At 41.4% G+C, this 19,794-nt stretch overlaps 1 protein-coding gene across 7 annotated transcripts in view; it reads right to left on the bottom strand.

The window, feature by feature from the left end:
• The window catches only part of KIDINS220 (kinase D interacting substrate 220), a 58,849-nt gene extending 40,049 nt beyond the window's left edge, over positions 1–18,800 (bottom strand). For 3 of the 7 annotated variants that reach the window (XM_028722489.2, XM_028722490.2, XM_028722493.2), the window contains exons 1-9: positions 18,568–18,799; positions 8,124–8,260; positions 6,856–6,954; positions 6,370–6,468; positions 5,636–5,734; positions 3,265–3,366; positions 2,182–2,280; positions 1,291–1,488; positions 1,071–1,169 (exon numbers count right to left, since the gene is read on the bottom strand). In XM_028722489.2, the coding sequence (XP_028578322.1) occupies positions 1,071–1,169; positions 1,291–1,488; positions 2,182–2,280; positions 3,265–3,366; positions 5,636–5,734; positions 6,370–6,468; positions 6,856–6,954; positions 8,124–8,231 (903 nt within the window). In that variant the 5' untranslated portion in view covers positions 8,232–8,260; positions 18,568–18,799. Of the gene's footprint in view, positions 1–1,070; positions 1,170–1,290; positions 1,489–2,181; positions 2,281–3,264; positions 3,367–5,635; positions 5,735–6,369; positions 6,469–6,855; positions 6,955–8,123; positions 8,261–18,334; positions 18,471–18,567 lie in introns of those variants that run through there. The other 4 variants (XM_028722486.2, XM_028722488.2, XM_028722492.2 and 1 more) reach the window with 3 other exon arrangements.
• Positions 18,801–19,794: the final 994 nt, after the last annotated feature.

Here is a 19,794-nt window from a genome sequence, read left to right as displayed (position 1 = left end):
ACCACGTATTATGCAGGTTATATTCAACACTATATAGCAAAGTGATAAAATTCAGAATGGAAAAAGGAAACTGACATTGGGGTGTGTTTTTTTTAAAAAAGTAATGTAAGTTACATATCAGTGTTTGGCTAAAATTAGGATTATAGTATTTCAAAAAAGTTCTTCAACACATGGCATTCAGAAACCACTTCACAAAAAGCTGGCATACACAATATATTTAATTGAAAGGGATGGAGAATCTTCTCTAAACACTATATTACAACCAAATCTAAAAATCTAGGGTGTGCCTTGGGAAGAAGAAGAATCTTCTGCTGGTATTTGCTTTTAGGAACAGTACTGGATGTATAATGAATTGCATAAGATTTCCGTATTTATTTATTTTTTAAAAAAAGTAGCTCAGCGTCATCATATCAACAAAGCAACTGCAACGTGTACTGCATCACCTCTGAACTGTAGGTTCAGGAAACTCCTTGCAACAGTTGTACTTTAGAAATATTTTTACTATAGTGAAAAGCTGAAATATTCTGATTTCACAGTCCAGCCTGACAGTTGATTATGTACTCAGCATCAGCCACCGACAAATAGCAGCTACTGTCAGAAGCTGTACTGAGCACCTGTCATTTTGCAGGCTTCTGAGCTCTCGATTCAATCCCCCTTCCATGACTAAAAGCAACAGCAGATTTTTTGTTAACCAGTTTATATAATGATGGTAGGCAAGGGCTTCATGACTCACTGAATTAGACTCACTAGCAAGTGCCTAAAACTAAGATGGATACAATGCTCCCAAGGAGCAGAATAGGGCATGGATGTTCTTTATGATCAAAACTAATATACCTACTTTACATACCTGCTTTAAGAGACAGTAAGTATAGAATGCCAAGGAACAAAATGTTTGTCTTTATGTGTCATGTTAAAGTGCACTGTTCTTTCCAGTTGCAAATACAGTAGGAAATCAAGTGGTTTTCAAGATGCCATCTAGAAATGTGCTTCCCGTCTCCAAGGGATGCTTTTGGAAATGATATATTACAAGAGCATTTTTCAAAATCCTGAACTCACGCAGAATTACTTACCTGCCCTCTAATGTCTATATCTGCATACTTCTGAAGCAAGGCTCTCACAATTTCAACATGACCGCCTCGGACAGCCCCAATCAGCACGGTATCTCCACTCTGCAATGAGGACAGAACACAGTCAGATGTCTTAAAGCACTTCCAAAATAGCTTTTTTATGTTATAAGTATTTTTAAAAATAATGAATGTATATATACACATTATCAAAACCCTTACTTACCCTGTCAGGAATATTCACGTAGGTTCCTGCATCTAAGAGGTCCTGCACAATTTCAGTATGTCCTTCCTTTGCGGCAATCATCAAAGCTGTGTTTCCATCTTTATCTGTTAAGTTGACATTTGGATTCCTTTTCAGGATTTCTTTTACTGAATCTGTGAAACCACCTTTTACTGCTACTATAAGTGCAGTCATGGAATTCTGGAGAGGGGAAGAGATAGAAAACACACAATATATTAGTGGCGGTATGAGACTAACTGGTCAATACAGGAGGAGATTTTTTCCTCCGCTTCTGAAGTTCATCTTATTTCAGTAGCATTAACTTCAAACACACCATTACATTCCACTATTACATTTACGCCAAAAGCAATTCTACATTTTCAGGTAACAGCAGTAAGGAAAAATCCCCCAGAGCCAGGAAAATCTGCACCCCAGACTTTATATTCACGGACCTTAGAATCCAATACAACAGGTTTCTTTCAAGCCCAATAGCAGCACAACAAATGGGTTTCTGGCATGGGCAACACAGCTCAGGAGATAAGAGTTAATTATTTCCTCCTCAACTATGACTCCTTCCTGAAATTGCAAAATAATAGCTAATAAAAGACTTTTTAAAATCCTAACTGTATGGGTTTGAGAATTTGCTGTGACTGTCAGAGCTGCAGAGGAAAATGTCTCCACATCACAATTAAGCCTGAAGAAAGCCCTCAATTGGGCAGGAGAAGGATAGGATGGTATGGTCATCAGGGTAGTCCTCAGTGGGCACATGAGTGTCTTCGGATGCCAGGCTGGCAACCCCAGCACTAAACCATCTGGACTAACAGACACCATGATCCCATCTTCTTTAAACACTATCTACTGCTTTATTATTAGAATAATATTTAAAGTACTCACAGCTCCTTCTTGATCAACATCCGCCCCCATATGCAGCAAATACTTCACACATTCCAGATGACCTTTTCTTGCAGCCCAGATCAGCGGAGTAGTCCCATACTGTAGAATATATTTTGAACATATGAGACACATTCCAGCTTTGTTTTGAAAGCAGAACAACTCCCTCAGTTTGTGAGTGGGCAGGAGAAGAAAGGTGTCAAGTAAGTAGGTAGAATTTCAAGCGGAAGACATGAAAATAACATTTTAGGATAATGCCGGAACATAACAGAAGACCTCGCTAATACAGAAATGTGAAAAGGAAGTTAAAAGAGTTACTAAGTTGGCAACATTCCCAAAGCGGTGCAGGGAGACAGATCAATGGTAGGGGGGGGAAGGCAAAGTATAGGTATAGTAGAGCTGAGAAGTGCTATTGGCATATATTGTGGACTCAGAGTGAGGTAAAATCACAGCTAATTCAATAATTGTACATGGTTAAAGAGAGGGTGGGAATATCATGAAAGATTATATAGTACACCTAGAGATCAGCATCTGCTAGTCCTTAGGAGGCCATAACCAACAGTCTCACTCTAATAACATTTTATGTACTATCATTGGGCAGAGTTTGGACAATATTCAGCCTGTGAGATCTTGAAGGAGTCTTATAAATTATTCCATTTGATATTTTAAATGTTTTAGCGACTAGAAGAGTATTCCCCAACCTGGTGCCTTCAAGCTCTTACTGGATTCCAACTCTCATCAGTCCCAGACACCATGACCAATGGTCAGGGACAAGACAAGTTGTAGCCTAAAACCTATGGAGGGCACAAGACTGGAGAAGCCTGCACTAGAATACTGTTGAATGATCGCTCAGAGCACCCCAATGGAAATATGAATAGGTAAGCATGCATAGGATTTCAGGCAAAGTGGGTTAAAAAAACTTCTAACTAAGAACATCCTCGTGAATTAAGATGAAGTCTAAACAGAAATTCCTCTCAAATCCCATGTAGTGAAACAGAGCTTAGGATACTGTCTTAACATTCTTAACAATTTTAACTTATTATGGTAACAAGGTAAGCTTTTACCGGAAAGAAAGAAAACTCCTACCTTGTCAGAGCAGTTGACCTTAGCCCCATGATGCAGTAAAAGTTGTACTATACGAGAGTGGCCTCGTCCTGCTGCCCAAATTATTGGATAGACACTGTATTGCTTTGAGGAGAAAAGGTTTGAAAGTTGTAAGAACCCCAAGATTTAAAGGGCAATATCAAGCAGTGCCCAATGTGACTTCTCCTTCCCCTTCTCCTCCCCACACCCAACGCAGCTCCCTGCAATCTGCAATGGAGGGATGGAGGACCCCTCAGAATAGATTGGGAGGGTGAAGAGAGAGGTAGGGGAAGTCTCACTGTATGAATGGAAGTATGTTCAGGAAAAGCTGGATTTCACCCAAGATACCTGATTCCTATAGAGTGGTACCTCTAGTTACAAACTTAATTCATTCTGGAGGTCCGTTCTTAACCTGAAACTGTTCTTAACTAGAGGCGTGCTTTCGCTAATGGGGCCTCTTGCTGCTGCTGCGCCGCCGGCACACAATTTCCGTTCTCATCCTTGGGCAAAGTTCTCAACTTGAGGTAACTCTTCCAGGTTAGCGGAGTTTGTAACCTGAAGTGTTTGTAACCTGAGGCGTTTGTAACTTGAGGTACCACTGTATAAAGTTCTGACAATAATAAGAATTACAAAATTATATACAGTGGTACCTCGGGTTAAGTACTTAATTTGTTCCGGAGGTCCATTCTTAACCTGAAACTGTTCTTAACCTGAAGACCACTTTAGCTAATGGGGCCTCCCGCTGCCGCTGCACGATTTCTGTTCTCATCCTGAAGCAAAGTTCTTAACCCGAGGTAATATTTCTGGGTTAGCAGAGTCTGTAACCTGAAGCGAATGTTACCTGAAGCATATGTAACCTGAGGTACCACTGTACTGCAATACTACCTAAATGTTAATAGTGAAACCTCAAGAAAGCATATAACATTATAACTCAATGGATAAAACAACTGAAAAAAGAAAGTTATTCTTCTTTTGGAAGGACAAACAGTAAGACCAATTTCAAGCATGACTGTGATATATACCCAAGAGCCTTGATTGAACCAGGAGACTGATGCATGGAAGCAGGCTGTGGCGAGGTAGCTGGAAACAGCTCCAATTCCCACACTCCACTAGCTCTGACACAGCTGTGTTTACACCCAGCTATGCCAGAGAGGATGAGGCTTGGCCTGAAGGTGCTGACTCCCCTCCCTACTGCATCCAACAGCTGGGACCGGGGAGGAGATAGCAGGACAGGCAGTGGCAGGAACAAAAGGAGTTTTGAGTACTAGCACCACCAACCTCAGAGGCAGCAGAGAAAGCTTAGGCAAGGTAGACTTAATATAAAGGTAAAGGTAAAGGGACCCTGGTCCAGTCGTGGACAACTCTGGGGTTGCAGCGTTCATCTCGCTTTACTGGCCGAGGGAGACGGTGTACAGCTTCCGGGTAATGTGGCCAGCACGACTAAGCTGCTTCTGGCAAACCAAAGCAGCGCACGGAAACGCCGTTTACCTTCCCGCCGGAGTGGTACCTATTTATCTATTTGCACTTTGACTTGCTTTCGAACTGCTAGGAGGGAGCAGAAGCATGGACCGAGCAGGAGCAGGGACCGAGCAACAGGAGCTCACCCCGTCGCGGGGATTCGAACTGCCGACTTTCTGATCGGCAAGTCCTAGGCTCCAGCACCACCCGCGTCCCTTAGACTTGATATAGGAACTGATAAAAAGGAGGAATGTGCCGGTATGTAAAGTAGCAGCACAGCCCTGGACACATGAATGTTTCTGAGTGAAGAGAAATGTGTATGTAAAACATAGTACAGAAATTAAAACTGTAATACTGAGCCTCAAAGGAGGCTGTATGATAAGAAAAGACTCAGAATGCTTCTACCAAAGGATTCAGAATCTCAGCAGATCTCCTCCAAAAAATCTGAATAGACTTGGGACTCTGAAAAGATCCTTACACACTACTGCATCCTACAGGGGCTTTAAAATAAGACATGGGATTTTGCTTGTGCAGTCAGTACTTAATCTGTATTAGGATAAAAATCAAGGCACCACAGAACTAGCTGAATACATATTTTGGTACAGTTGTTATGTACATCCCATGCCATTTGTTGCATACAGCTAGTTGTGCATCAACAGAGATAAATCAGGGTCAATGTTTTATTTTTTTCAAAGTATTTCAGGTGGTTTAAAGGTGCTCCATGCAAAATGTTAAGTTTATACAAATTGTCAGTGAGTAGTCCTAGGCCAAAAAACTAAAAGGAGAACTTTAAATTCAACTTCTATTTGCTCAATATGCATCCAAACCACAAGCTAATAATGGCAAATTACTCTACTGCAGAATTCTTCCCCTACTATCCCCACTGCACATAGAAACAAAGATGGAAAAAACTTACCAGGCCAGTGATGTTGGGGTTTGCTCCCCTTTCAAGAAGCAGTTCAGCTGCTTCAGTACGGCCTTTGTAGCATGCCCACATAAGGGCGTTCCATCCACCCTAACACAGGAAATCAATACATGGACCATTTTTAAATCTATTTTCAGCATTTGCATAAAAGATTATGTTTCACAGTTGTTAGCCCAGTTCTCTGGTGCAAACAACTTGCTACTGAGCAATGAAATCAAGGAGTATTAATCCATCTAAACTACTTTTAGCTGAAAATTTGCTCTAGTTCAGGGGTGTGGAAACGGTGGCCCTCCAGATGTGGCTAGACTCTCAGCAGCACTCCAGACATTGTTGGACTACAACTCCCATCATGCATAAGAATTTCAAAGGTTACCAGAATTTTGATAAATTTTCAAAAGAACAAACTCTGAAGCACATGGTAGGATGGAGCTATGCTGCTCACCTGACCTCTCTCAGGCTGAGTTGCTTCTGCATATTGGGAGGGGGAGCTGGCAGCATGGTCAGCACAGTGCAAATGTCAATCTACTGTACTTGTTGGCATGTTTACACCACACCAGCCAGAGGGAGGTCTGGCGAGTGGCACAACCCCAGCATGCTGTCGGCTACCAGAAGTACAGATCTATCTGTGCTGCAGCTTAATAAAAAAAAGGTCTACACCATTTTGAAGGACTAAAATGTTATTTGTTTATTAGACACCCTTCACCCTAAAGTCCCATATGCCATACCATGTCTCGATGTTCCATGTTCACATTGCAATTAAGTAGCTCTGACACAATGGCAGCATGTCCCTCTTTAGCAGCTGAGATAAGAGCTGTCCAGTTATCCTAAAGTGAGAAAAAGGAAAAATTAACAGTTCAATAGCTAACTAAAACCAGAGATTATGCCAGTTGAAGTGAAGCGACTATACCTTGAAGCAATAGACTTCTTATCCCAGGACAGGGAAGGAAAATGTGGTGCCCTTGAGATGTTGTAATATAGACTACAACTCCCATCATCTCAGAACATCTGGAGGGTACCATTTGGGTACCCGATTCATATGGGGTGTGGCAAGTGATAACATACACACTCTTGTCTGGACCTTTTGTGCTTACACGACTCCCAAGTCTAGCGCATGGGAGGGATTAACAAAAGAACTGCATGGTCAAAATAGGACATGCAGCAGGAGGAGAGAATAATACAGCAAGGAATTAGATCACCCATTCAATACTTACTGCATCTTCCAAGTTGCAGTTGGCACCTTTCTTTATCAATTCTTGGACAATTTCTAAGTTGCCTTGCTCAGCAGCTAGCATTAACGGAGTCTGACCATTCTGAAATTAAGTGAAACATGCAATTACAGTGTCAGAAACTAATAAATTGTACAGATGGTCTTACAGGTAGAGTCTTATACAAGAATGCTGCTAAAGGATTTTTTGTTGTTATACTGCAATAGAACATCACCCCACCTTGAAATTCTGGTGTTCTGATAGGCTTTTAAATCTATTTTTCCATGTGGGCACCTAATGGATTATTGACAAATTCATATGCATCACTTGGTATCTTTCCACCCGTTGACAATCAGCTGAACACTGTGAAGTACCTCTACTTAAAAGTAGCATTTATGAGATGAACTGTGGGGCTCAATCTGTGATGTTTGTTTCACATATCCAAGTCATCACGGTTGATGATTACAGAGTATGGACTATTGAGCAGCACGATTGCTTTAAATAAATAAAACCATTCTACATGGATTTTGAATTTCTTACAGGAAATAAATTGTAGTACAAAAGTGTACTTTCTGAAAAGAAATGGAATGGGAAATAAAATGGAAGAGTGTTTAGCCCTAATTATGCTGTTTAAGCGAACAGCAATGAAGGGAGGAAAATGGCTAAGGCTGAAACCCATCAACTGCAAGAACCCTTTTTTTTTTTCCTGTCAAGGGCTACATTTCCCCAAGGATAATCTGCCAGGGGCTGCATGGCAGTAGTTATGTGAAACCAGAGCCAATTATGGGGGAAGCCAGAAACAAAAAAGTGTCCTTAATTAATTAATCCAGAATAACGAAAACCCTGCTTCAATTTCACCATGGAGATCTTGTATTAAAATACCCAATCCTCTGCAGGTCTACTCAGAAGTTAAGTCTCAAATAAGATTACAGAGAGGTTTTTTATTATTATTTCTTTATACTACAGATCTCTACAGTTACTATGCTGGAAAACAAGTGAAAGCAATTCCTTTCTGACTTAGCAGGCAGCTATACATATGCATCACAAAAACTCTATCAGAGAGTGGGGAGGGGGGGAAAGATGTCTTTTCTTCAAGTTATACAACTAGGAAAAAAGTAAATAAACATCAATTTATTTTTATCAAATAAAATTTTTTCTCTCCCCCCCAAATTCATACCTCCACATTGTGGAACAACAAAGCAGCATATGTTTATTGATTATAAAAATGTATGTCTACAATATTTATTAAAATATTTATTACAAATTTATCTTACCTCATTCCTCTCATCCACATCTTTGCACTTCTCAAGAAGTGCCTTCAAAGCAGGAACATTTTCTTCTTCTACATATGTCACCAAACTCTGAGACACGAGACTCGCCATCTTTAGCCAAACTCCACAATGCTAGTTATCTATGTTAACAAGAAAAACAATTTTAATGTATCACATGAGGTTTTTGCACTGAGTGGAACAATACAATGACTGAAAACCTACTGCAAGAAACAATTTCTATTGTGCCAAAATTGTTCTGGGTGCTCCAAACAGAGGCAATACAATCCTCACCCAGAAGATTTTAAAAGTTTGTGCATACATATGAGGTGGTAAGGAGTAGCCATGTCATCCTGAAGAGACGGAGAAACATGGGCATGAACTAATAGAGAGCAGAAGGGTGGCATAGAAGATTGTCCATGAAAAAGCAGAAAAACAGAGGCTGTGGTGGTTTGTGAAAAGCTTTGCTAAACTTAATACTTAAATATTAGCCCACCATTGTAGAGTTGGCTTCTGGGTGTTCTGTCTGGCACTTATTCCGCTTGAAATAAAACATTTAAAATGCATTTTTAATGCAGAAAGATTTCAACAGAAAATAGATTGGTAGCTGTTGTTTAACTGAATTACTAAATGTTTAGTCATCTATTTGGTACAAGCTTTACAGCTAGGAGCCAAAGAATATCTGATGCGAGAGACTTCAAGTTCAAAGCAACCACTGGGAGCTCCAACTGCCATCAGGGCAGATGAGCTGGGCTGCTTAAACCTTATCCAGGGCAGTACTGATTTAAATTGGGAAATAACCTTAAAATGGAACTTAGTCAATGTGACCTACCATAAAATGTTGCAGTGCAGAACATTCCTATTCAGGTTTCCCTGGACTCTACATCCTCTCTCTGCCACCTCCCCACCCTGTTTTCCTTTCCCCCCTCTCCTTCTGCTCAGTCTGGATTCTGTACCCACTGAGTCCTCAATGGTTCCCCACCTTACACTTTTCCCACCAATATCTTTTATATGCCTGTAAATAATCCTGTAGTTCTCCCAAGCCTTCCAATACCTCCCTCTTTTGCATGTTTCAGCTCCACTAGGATCAGTACCCAGAATGAGTTCCAAGCGAGGACCTGCAAAAGAATGATGCAGCCTATCCATGGCGTGAATCAGTAACCTCCCGTTGTAGCTCAGGAGGCTGAAAAAACAAAAGCTAGCACCAAATGCAGGAATCTCTGCTCTTACCTGGGTCCTACTTCATATATATTTCCCACTCCCATTTTTTGAACATTTTAAAGTGAAACTGGTCTGCATTCAAGTTAAAGGAATCGAACTTTTCTGCATGCAGCTGAGTTGCTTGATTTAGCCTGGAAGGAGGTCACAGGGGGCAATTTACTGCAACCTGAGAAGTGTGTGTGTTCACACATGGCGTGTGCATATGAGCAGGAATCTAAACCAGTCTCAGCCCTACATCATCGGCAATATTAACTATGGACCACACTGCAGAGTTTCTGTAAACTACTGTCAACAAGGCTGCAATAAGGGTATAATAATGAACTGCACTGAAACATTATACTACTCTCTTGGCTACTCTGGGATATTTAAAATAAACTATTCTAGAAGACAAGCTTAAGTGAGCTACCTGAAATCAGCTAAAATAAGATTTGCTTCCTCTTAGAATGTCTCCAACTGTACCATTATTAGCAAAGTAAAAAAAATAATACATGGACTACAATTCTGCTAACATTCTACAACTACAGAAGGAAAAGCACAGATGATCAAATTTGGGGAGAAACTGATTTTTATAACAAACTGAAATAACCAGTTTTCAGGGCAATGTTGAACTATGCATATTACACCATACAGATTACAGAGGTATGTTACTTTCTTAGTTTTCCTACTTTAAAAGCAGCATCAAAACCACTGACGACTGAAGTTAATATAAACCCAGGATCTCTGACCTGCCATCTTACCTGTTTAAGATTACTAATTGCTGTAAACTTATATGAGCCTGTTCTGTATTTATTTATTCATGGTTGCAAGCCTCACATTTGCAAGCCAAGTAGAAACCTAGGAGAGAATGACCGTTTGGAGCTATGGAGGTAATTTGTCTAATAAAAGTGGCAGTGCATTAGAGACATAATCATAAAGGTAGGAAATTTACTGAAAAGAACTATAATTTATATTACGAATTATTTTGAGGTAAATTTTTGATTAGTAACTTAGTTTGTAAAATAATTTATTTCATCTGCAATTTCTGTCATGCACGTAACTTACAACAACTATAAAAAAATTAACACACCTTCCCCAGAATACAATGGATCTTCCTACATGACATCTATCGGGTCGTATATTCTCAGTTATCCAGTATGCACATAACAGTTGAGATGAGCAGCAATAACTAACTTCCACAACTAGGTCAGGTCCCTCTATTCTGTGTCCTACCACACCCAAGCAGGGGACGCGGGTGGCGCTGTGGGTAAAACCTCAGTGCCTAGGACTTGCCGATTGCATGGTCAGCAGTTCGAATCCCCGCGGCGGGGTGAGCTCCCGTCATTCGGTCCCAGCTCCTGCCCACCTAGCAGTTCGAAAGCACCCCTAATTGTAAGTAGATAAATAGGTACCGCTTTCTAGCGGGAAGGTAAATGGCGTTTTCGTGCGCTGCGCTGGTGCTGGCTCGCGAGAGCAGCTTCGTCACGCTGGACACGTGACCCGGAAGTGTTTCCGGACAGCGCTGGCCCCCGGCCTCTTAAGTGAGATGGGCGCACAACCCTAGAGTCGGACACGACTGGCCCGTACGGGCAGGGGTACCTTTACCTTTACCACACCCAAGCACAACCAGGCACCATACAAATTTTTACACAACAATTTGAGAGATAAATCATATATTTCATCTGAAATTGTCAGTAAAAACTGGATTCACAGCCCTTGAAAAGCACTGGCTCCTTCTTACAAAGCTGCTACCTACTGCTTTGAAAACATTTCTAGCTATCCTAAACAGTGAAGAAAACATCACATAATTTCACCAGTTTTGCACTCCTGTTCAGATTGGATACCTGGGTCAACTTTCCCCTAATTACACTACCAAGCCTTGATTTGAATGTGGTTTCTGGAAGCTTGCTACCTACGCTTCCAGCATATACACTGCTTAAAAGTAAGACGCAATTGCTGCTTTGCTATAAATGCATTTTGCACATTTCAAACTCCTGTGATAACTTAGCTGCTGAGTCGGCAAAGAACTCTCTTTAATGTCGCTTGCTTTACTCTGCAACTTCAATATAAACCGCAAGCGACTGATGCTACAGTAATGTGGAAATAATGTTGCCTTCAACAGTCTGTTAGGATAGATAGTGTCCCCTGCAAAAAAAAAAAAAGTAAGTCGCTTAAGGGCACATCAAATGTGGTGCATATGTAAGAGACCGATGTGTGCACCCTGTGGGGTTTTATCAGCCATACATGTTGCCATCTGTAGAGAAACAAGGAGCTAAGGTTGACAACAATCTTACTGATTTTATACATGTGAGTAAAAGCATTCGGTGATGCATTAGAGGTGACCCAATCTTTAGATTGCTGACCCTAAAAGGCAATATGGTGGTATAGGTGAATGAAAACAGAAGCCTGAAGGGCAGAAAGTCCAGCTGCTGAGGCAGCATTTGAGGTAAGCTGGTGTTTGTAACTTTGCACTTCCTGTCTAAGACAGAGAAGTCTCATTGCTTTGTGGGATAAGCCTGAGCCCTAGAGATGGCCTTAACAGATTCTTCAGTCATAAAAGCTTTGAGCCTTTGTGTGCTTTTAACACTCCCCACAGGTCTCCAACTTCATACGGAGTGGAAAAACAACAACCCACCTATTGCGTGTTAGCATGTTCAGGTAGTCATATTTGGTCTCTGGACTATTCCCAGTAAATTAGCCATGTTAAGGTAAAATATTATCTTTGACCTGCTAAACTTACTACTTGTGGTTAAATGGACAACTGAAGTGAACCAGTGGAGCACATAATATCTTTATCAGCCATGCAGTTTGCTGCTCACCCGGTCGACCAAGGCAAGCAGTAGCATACCTCAAGCAGTAACTCAAAGTGGAAAACAAACTCTCATCTCATTCCTCGTGCCATCTATCTTTCTGCTCCCCACCATCTGTGAGGCTATCCCAGATGCTCTCCCCAAAAACATTATTATTAATATAAATTATTTTCATAATACAGTCGTACCTTGGTTTTTGAACAGCTTACGGTAATTCTTGAACGTTTTGGCTCCCGAACACTGCAAACCTGGAAGTGACGGTTCCAGTTTGCAAACTATTTTTGAAAGCCAAACGTCCGACGGGGCTTTCGTTTCCAAACGTTTTGGAAGTCAAACAGACTTTCAGAACAGATTCCATTCGACTTTCAAGGTACAACTCAACTGTACAAGAATTAGATCAAATCCACCCTCCAACCCTTTCCGACTTTTAAGGACAAGAAAGCCCAATTACCAGAGATATGTAACAAACCCTCATATGCCATTATCATACCTTCTGTGCCTATCCCTAACAGGCTATAAAACAATGATTCTGCAAACAGCAGCAAGGAGATAGCCAAACTAGTTCTAATGACCAGAGCCAATAAAGTGACAGAATGGAGAAAGGGGCAGCCCAAATCAACATACGGAAGAGGTGAACAAGAAACAAACAGGTGAGTAAACATGCAGTAAATTAATGACTTTCAAGGCTGCTTTCTTTCTCTACTTCCATACCATGTAATTTAGTCCTGGCAACTACTCTTAGCACCTTTCTCCTCTCCAGCTGCAGACACTGAGGCATGCGGCCAGTCACTATTATACGCAAAAAAAATGTTGTACAATGGTAGTGGGGGCTTGCTAGAATAGACAAAATGTAACAAGGCAATGGTGATGAAGTTAATATTCCAAGCAACTGGAAGCAAACAATCACCATTAAAACCCAAACACATCAGTGAAGCCAAAAACAAATTCCTGAAAGAATCACACAGAGCATATATGTTTTGAAATGGCAACATTCACAACTGCCTGAGATTCAATATAAATTGCAAGACAGGCTAAACCTATGTAATATCAAGAGCATTGTACCAATTTTCTTTAAATAAAAAGGGGGAAGTAAAATACTTTTGAAAAAAATTATTTACAGCATGTTTATGTTGCCTTAAAAAGGTAAAGGTAAAGGATCCCTGACAGTTAAGTCCAGTCGCAGACAACTCTAGGGTTGCGGCGCTCATATTGCTTTACAGACCGAGGGAGCCGGCATTTGTCAGCAGACAGTTCCACATAAAAGCAACCCACATATAAGTCCAGGAAGTGTCATCAACATATGTTGCCCTCAGCCACATATATGCAATGGTGAAGTAAGTTAATTTTAGACTTTTATAGACTTGTTGCGGGGGGGGGGGGGTATTTTTGACAAATTTTCACATAAAAAGATTGCATATATGGATACAGATTTGACCAATGTTTTTTGTACTACTGTAGATATTTCCAAACTTATCAGCCAACTTAAATACCAGGATTTCCCCACCTCCAATAACTCAGATGGAGGAGGCTTTTGAAAGTCATAGTTTCACGCTGCAGTCCTATACCCATTTACCTGGCTGGAAGCAAGTCCCACTAAAATGAATGGGACTGACTTCCAAGTAGATATACACAGGATTGCACTTTCATTTATTCTAGAATTCCTTTGAAATTTACAATGAATCTTAGTATTAACTGACTGTGAAATATTAATACTGTCTGTTATAAGCTTGGAATAATAGAATATGGAACAGATTTTGGCATGGTTACATATTGCACTCCCTTTACAGGAGAAGAATTTCACAGTAATCTAACTTGCCGTTAAGACAGATGGAAAAGGTTGAAAGATAATAGCTCTCAACAGTAACACTTACTTCTTAACCATGCTATTCCAAGTAATTGCCATATTCTGCTTGCCTTATTCATAATTAACAGTTTCTAAAAATTGCCATGTAAACAGTCTACTATGCAACTTCCTAGAAAACTCTTAAAAGAGTTGCATACTGCTGCACATCAAAGGAAGTTTCTGCACTATTGTCTGTTTCCATCTGTCAATTACTGCAAGTCATATGCTACACATGAAAGTCTACCATGGCCACACAAACTCACTTCTAACCATTTCGAGATGGGTAGCCATGTTAATCTATTGCAGCAAAAACAAAAATCAGTATTGTTGTACCTTAAAGACTAAGAGAAACTTTTTGAAAGAGCAACTGAAACTTCCAAGTACAAAAATATTAGAAATCAGTAACTATATATGGACTGAAAACAGGGATAAGTGTTATACCAACTACAGACACAGCCAAGGGATGAGACAGCAAGAGCTATTCCTGCAGAAACACAACTAAAAACTAGGTCTAGGACAGAGGCAGACAATACCAGTTAGGCCTGGGTGATACCTGCTGTTCAGATCCATTTACAATCTATCAGATCCAACTGCAGATTCTGCAGTCATCTCTCTGCAATATGCAGAATGGATACTTATCTCCAATTTTCAAACCATTAGTGCCATCACACCACCCCAGAAGCTTCAGGAATGCCAAGGAAGTTTTAGCAGGGTTCACAAAGAGGCGTTGTAGTTGCTCTTCATTAGGATTTGCCAATGGTGGGTCAGTGTGTGTGTGTGTGTTGTGTGTCATAGTGCTATTGTTAGGATTTCTGCTTCTGACTAGGAGAAAGCTCATAATTTTCCTATCATTGCTTGATGACAAAGTCTTACCATAAGTCAAAGCATCATCTGATTTTGTCCTATCTAGGATGGTTTGCAGCAGCATCAGATACAGCTTTCACACCCAAAACTTAAATCAGCACCTCCCTCAACAGAAATCCCAAACCTGTAATGGCTGGAACACTCATTTGGTTTTCCCCCCATTTCAATTCTTCTCCTGTGTTAGCAACACTTATACCTAGCTCAAAAAGAGGAAATGCACTCTATGAAACACATTTCTAAGGTGTTAATTTCTTTATTCATTAGGATATACAGTACTAGGCTTGGGTGATACATCAATATCAAGACCACGATGGCAGCTTCACCCAGCAGTAGTATATTCAGACTACCCAATACAAACATATTAAAACTGCCTTAGATGACCTGGGCAGTTAGTCAAACACTGTAGGAAACCCAGGAGAGACCACACACTTACCATAACTTGAGTATTTCCACATTCAGGCCCTATATGCAAGAGTGGGCAGAGTGGTTAAGCCTTTTCTCTCCATGTTCAAACTCTGATCTACACAAGGAGGTGGGATGGGCCAGCATGTGCCACGCCCATTTCCATCTTCCACGAAATTCATTTCTACAGTGTGGTGTAGTGGTTAAGAGCAGTAGACTCATAATCTGGTGAACTGGGTTCGCATCCCCGCTCCTCCACATGCAGCTGCTGGGTGACCTTGGGCTAGTCACACTTCTCTGAAGTATCTCAGCCCCACTCACCTCACAGAGTGTTTGTTGTGGGGGAGGAAGGGAAAGGAGAATGTTAGCCGCTTTGAGACTCCTTCGGGTAGTGATAAAGCAGGATATCAAATCCAAACTCTTCTTCTTCTTTACACTACTTGACTGTCTACTAACTAAGTGACACCACTGGCCCAGAGAAACTGTTATTGGGTGGTTTAGAAATATTTAAAATAAATACCACAAATAACCCAGAGATGCATTTTAAATAAAAGCACACACTCTACTCATGTAAAAACACCAGGCAAGCCCTACAAGTAACCCAGAGATGCATTTTAAATAAAAGGGCACAATCTACTCATGTAAATACACACTGATTCTCGGACCGTCCGCGGGCCAGATTTAGAAGGTGATTGGGCCGGATCCGGCCCCCGGCCCTTAGTTTGCCTACCCATTATGTACACAATCACTCACTGATCTGCAAGGCTACAAACAGACCTAGCACAGACACACAACAGGTGCCATTAGTAAGAACACTATACAGGTACAACACAATCATTTGTAATGCATTCAGTTATATTCCTCCCTCCATGAATTGTTACCTGGCAAAAGCTATTTCATCAGACTATAGGAAAGGGAGTGAAAGCAGGGCCACTATTAGCCCAACTCAGAGCGCAGAAACATTTGGCTCGTCATCTCTCTAAAATAGTTCCAATCCGAGCTGTTCGTTCTATGAGTTTGTAACTAATACCTGGGGCCTAGGTTGACTTTTTCCTCCTCCCCTCCAGCCCTCCCCTGTTTTGGACTGTAAGTCTGAGGACAAGGACTGTCTCCCTTTTGATCTCTAATTATTATTTATTATTTATACTATTTTATAGCCACCGGATATAAAAAAACCCAATATATAAGAATTAAAAACAGACGCAACAACAACCAACCACTTTGTCAACACAATTCTAAAAGCAACATCTCATAACTAGCAGAAGCCAGACCAATTTAAACACCCAGCAGGTTAAGTGTCAAATGCCTAGGAGAGAAAAGCCTTCGCCTAAAGCCAAAAAAATATTAATTTTAGCACCAGGCACATCTCATTAGCGAACAGCTACTCTGGGGATCTTTTTTGGTCAGAGAAGGATAAAAATTCTTCAGATATGTACAGTGGTATCTCTGGTTACGTACTTAATTCGTTCCGGAGGTCCGTTCTTAACCTGAAACTGTTCTTAACCTGAAGCACCACTTTAGCTAATGGGGCTTCCCACTGCTGCCACGCCCCCGCCATGCGATTTCTGTTCTCATCCTGAAGCAAAGTTCTTAACCTGAGGTACTATTTCTGGGTTAGCGGAGTCTGTAACCTGAAGCGTATGTAACCTGAGGTACTACTGTATAAATAAGTGAATATGAAGAGGCCAACACCAGACAGTTAAAAACACTGCATAATTATTAATAACCTCAGGAACATTTAGATTTTAAACACTGGATGTATTCATCTCAGAAAACCCTATATAATGATTCCCCAGTCAAATGTAGGAATAATAAGCAGGTTCACCACTTTCAAAATAATTAATGCTACTCTTCATTCTTAATCATTTGTTTTCACAAATTCTTATAGAACACTGTTGCTTCCCTTTTCTTGGATTCCCCACCCCTCAACACATTAATTCCTCTACAACTGTAATTCAGTAAATATTCTCCAGTTATTCTCCTGTTACAAGAAAATGAAATAAATAGCTAACTGAATGAAAATAAAAGTTAAAAATAAAGGAATTACTATAATCACAATCAGTGATAATATTTTTGATCACAATATATCCTTCCACCCACTCACACGAATAATGTAATACCATTCAGACACCACATACTTAACTGGAGCTGGCAACCATTATTGCTCAGACTTACCATGTGCTGTTTTTGAAATTCCACTTTTTCATGTTCTTAAAAAAAAGCCATTCTGTTCTTAGGGCACATATAAAACCTGGAAGGCTTCCAGCCATTTCTCCATTCACTTTCATTCTTGCATTTCTTAAAACTACAAATCAACTAGACACTGTGTCTGCACAGCACCTAGCACACAGCCAATAGTATGAATTCTATTCTCTGATTTTTAAAAAATGTTAAGATAACAATGCTAACAAAATTCAGCCATCAACCATCCTTAGACAGCGTCTCCTTTGTCAATAAGCTTCAAGATGTCCTTCAAGTATTGCACCAAAATCTGTAAGGCTGACAAGGCTACAATAAAGCAGCAAAGAAATAAACTTACCTGGAAGTAAGGCTCATTTAAGTCAATAGGTATTGCTTATGAGTATGCATGCAAGGACACACACACAGTTAAATCTGAGACTGTTGCTTTTACACAGGTTTACAAGAGATCCCATGGTAGATGGGATTACTTGTCTGTTTTGTTTCCTTAGGCGAAAACCAATTACTCATTCCCACTAGGAAAAAACAAAAAACAGTGGCTCCTTAAAGGCTAAACGGGGAGATTTACACTGGTTAGACTTTCAGGCACACAAAAGACGGGTGTGTTTTCTGTGACACAGCACAACCCACACGCACATCTACTAAGAAATAAAAGGGCGAAAAGGTAAAGAAATAAACCCCACTGAGTACAGGTAAACGAGTGCAGGATTTCAGCCTAACACAGCGACCCCCTTTTCCTACAATTTCTCACCACCAAGACAACGCCAACTCGCGGGGTTTTGACTGACACCGTAAACAAGCGGGGACTGAAGAGAAGAACCCACCCAGACACGCGTCCCAAACATTCACACGTTCGGGGACGTCATCGAGGAAGGGGGGGGGAGGGCGGAAGAAATACATACTGAAGAGGCTAAAGCAGCAACCTGTCTTCCTCCAAAAGTAACTGGGCAGCGACAACCAGCCCCACCACCGCTATTCCGTGCCTCCCACCATGGCTCCTCCGCCTGACTGCGAGGTGGTGGGATTTGGGGGAGGAAGAGGATGCTGGGCGGTGCCGGCTCCACTTCCCTTTGTTTTGACAGGTTCACACGACCACCCTCCCACCGAGACCCCTCGCCCATCAAACGCCCCTTACCAGCAAGAACGGGAGACCCTGGATGGAGGAAGAGGGCGAAGGGGGTCGTCGTGGCAGCGTCAGGGCCGCCTCAGAGCCCGGCGAGGGTCTGGAGCTTCTCCTCCTCCTTCACCACTCCTCGCAAGTAGCGGCAGCAGCCATCTTGCCTTCTCCGCCCCTCGCTCCGTTCTCGGCGCGGTCACGTGGGCGCGGCTGGCCTCCTCCTCCTCCTCCTTCTCGGGCTGAGGCGGGCGAGCCTGAGAGCGGCGAGATTGAACGCAGGAGGCGTGCTCTGCTCGGGGTTGAGCGCTGCTGGGCTGGGTCTGCTTGACTGGCTGGGTCTGGGTTGCCAAGCCCCCCCCCCCCCTCACTGCAAATCAATACAAATCAATATAAATCTGAGTTTCTGTCGGCCCCCCCCCAACAAAAATCCAGGCTACGCCCATGTCAAGAGCTCCACAGAGTGGGGGGGGGGGGGACCCGACCTCTCCGTTTACTGTGCAACAAAGAGCCCTGTGGCACCTCCCCATAGCTGTCAACGTTTCCCTTTTTTTAATGGAAATTCCCTTATTCCGAATAGGATTCCTCGCAAGAAAAGGGAAAAGTTGACAGCTATGCACCTTCCTGCCTTATTTTATTTTATCACGTTGATATTATACACCTCTTGGTTGTGAAGAGGGAGCTAAAAAGGAAACAAAATCTATAGCACATTATATATATATATATACACACACACACATATTCCGGGAAGTTCTTTCCCCCCCTTTTATTATTTTATTTTGACCAAGTAATAATCATAAATAAATAAGAATAAAAAATGTGCACCCCACCACTGAGACCAGTGCCGGATTTACATATAAGCTAAACAAGCTATAGCTTAGGGCCCCACTCTCTTGGAGGCCACCAAAAAATTTAAAGGGGGGGGGACTGGATGTACATTTCCAAAATATAAGATAAGGTCAACAATAAAATACATATTTTGTTATGTGCAAATGGCTTTAGATACCTATTAGGTCCATAATTTATCATATATTCAACACAAAAAACAGCGACAATTTGTTAATAAAAGACAGCTGGACATATAAAGGGCCCCATTACCTTCAGTAGCTTAGGGCTTCATTGAACCTAAATCCGGCCCTGACTGAGACCATTCCATTGTAACTAGCCAACCTCCCAAAATTTCAGCACCTCATGCGATGGTTTGACCCCTTTCCTGTTATAACAGCACAAATTATGCAAACACCTTCC

The sequence above is a fragment of the Podarcis muralis genome, chromosome 3 (assembly GCF_964188315.1).
Source record: "Podarcis muralis chromosome 3, rPodMur119.hap1.1, whole genome shotgun sequence".
NCBI classification, from domain to species: domain Eukaryota; kingdom Metazoa; phylum Chordata; class Lepidosauria; order Squamata; family Lacertidae; genus Podarcis; species Podarcis muralis.
This window is presented reverse-complemented; position numbering and strand designations above follow the sequence as displayed.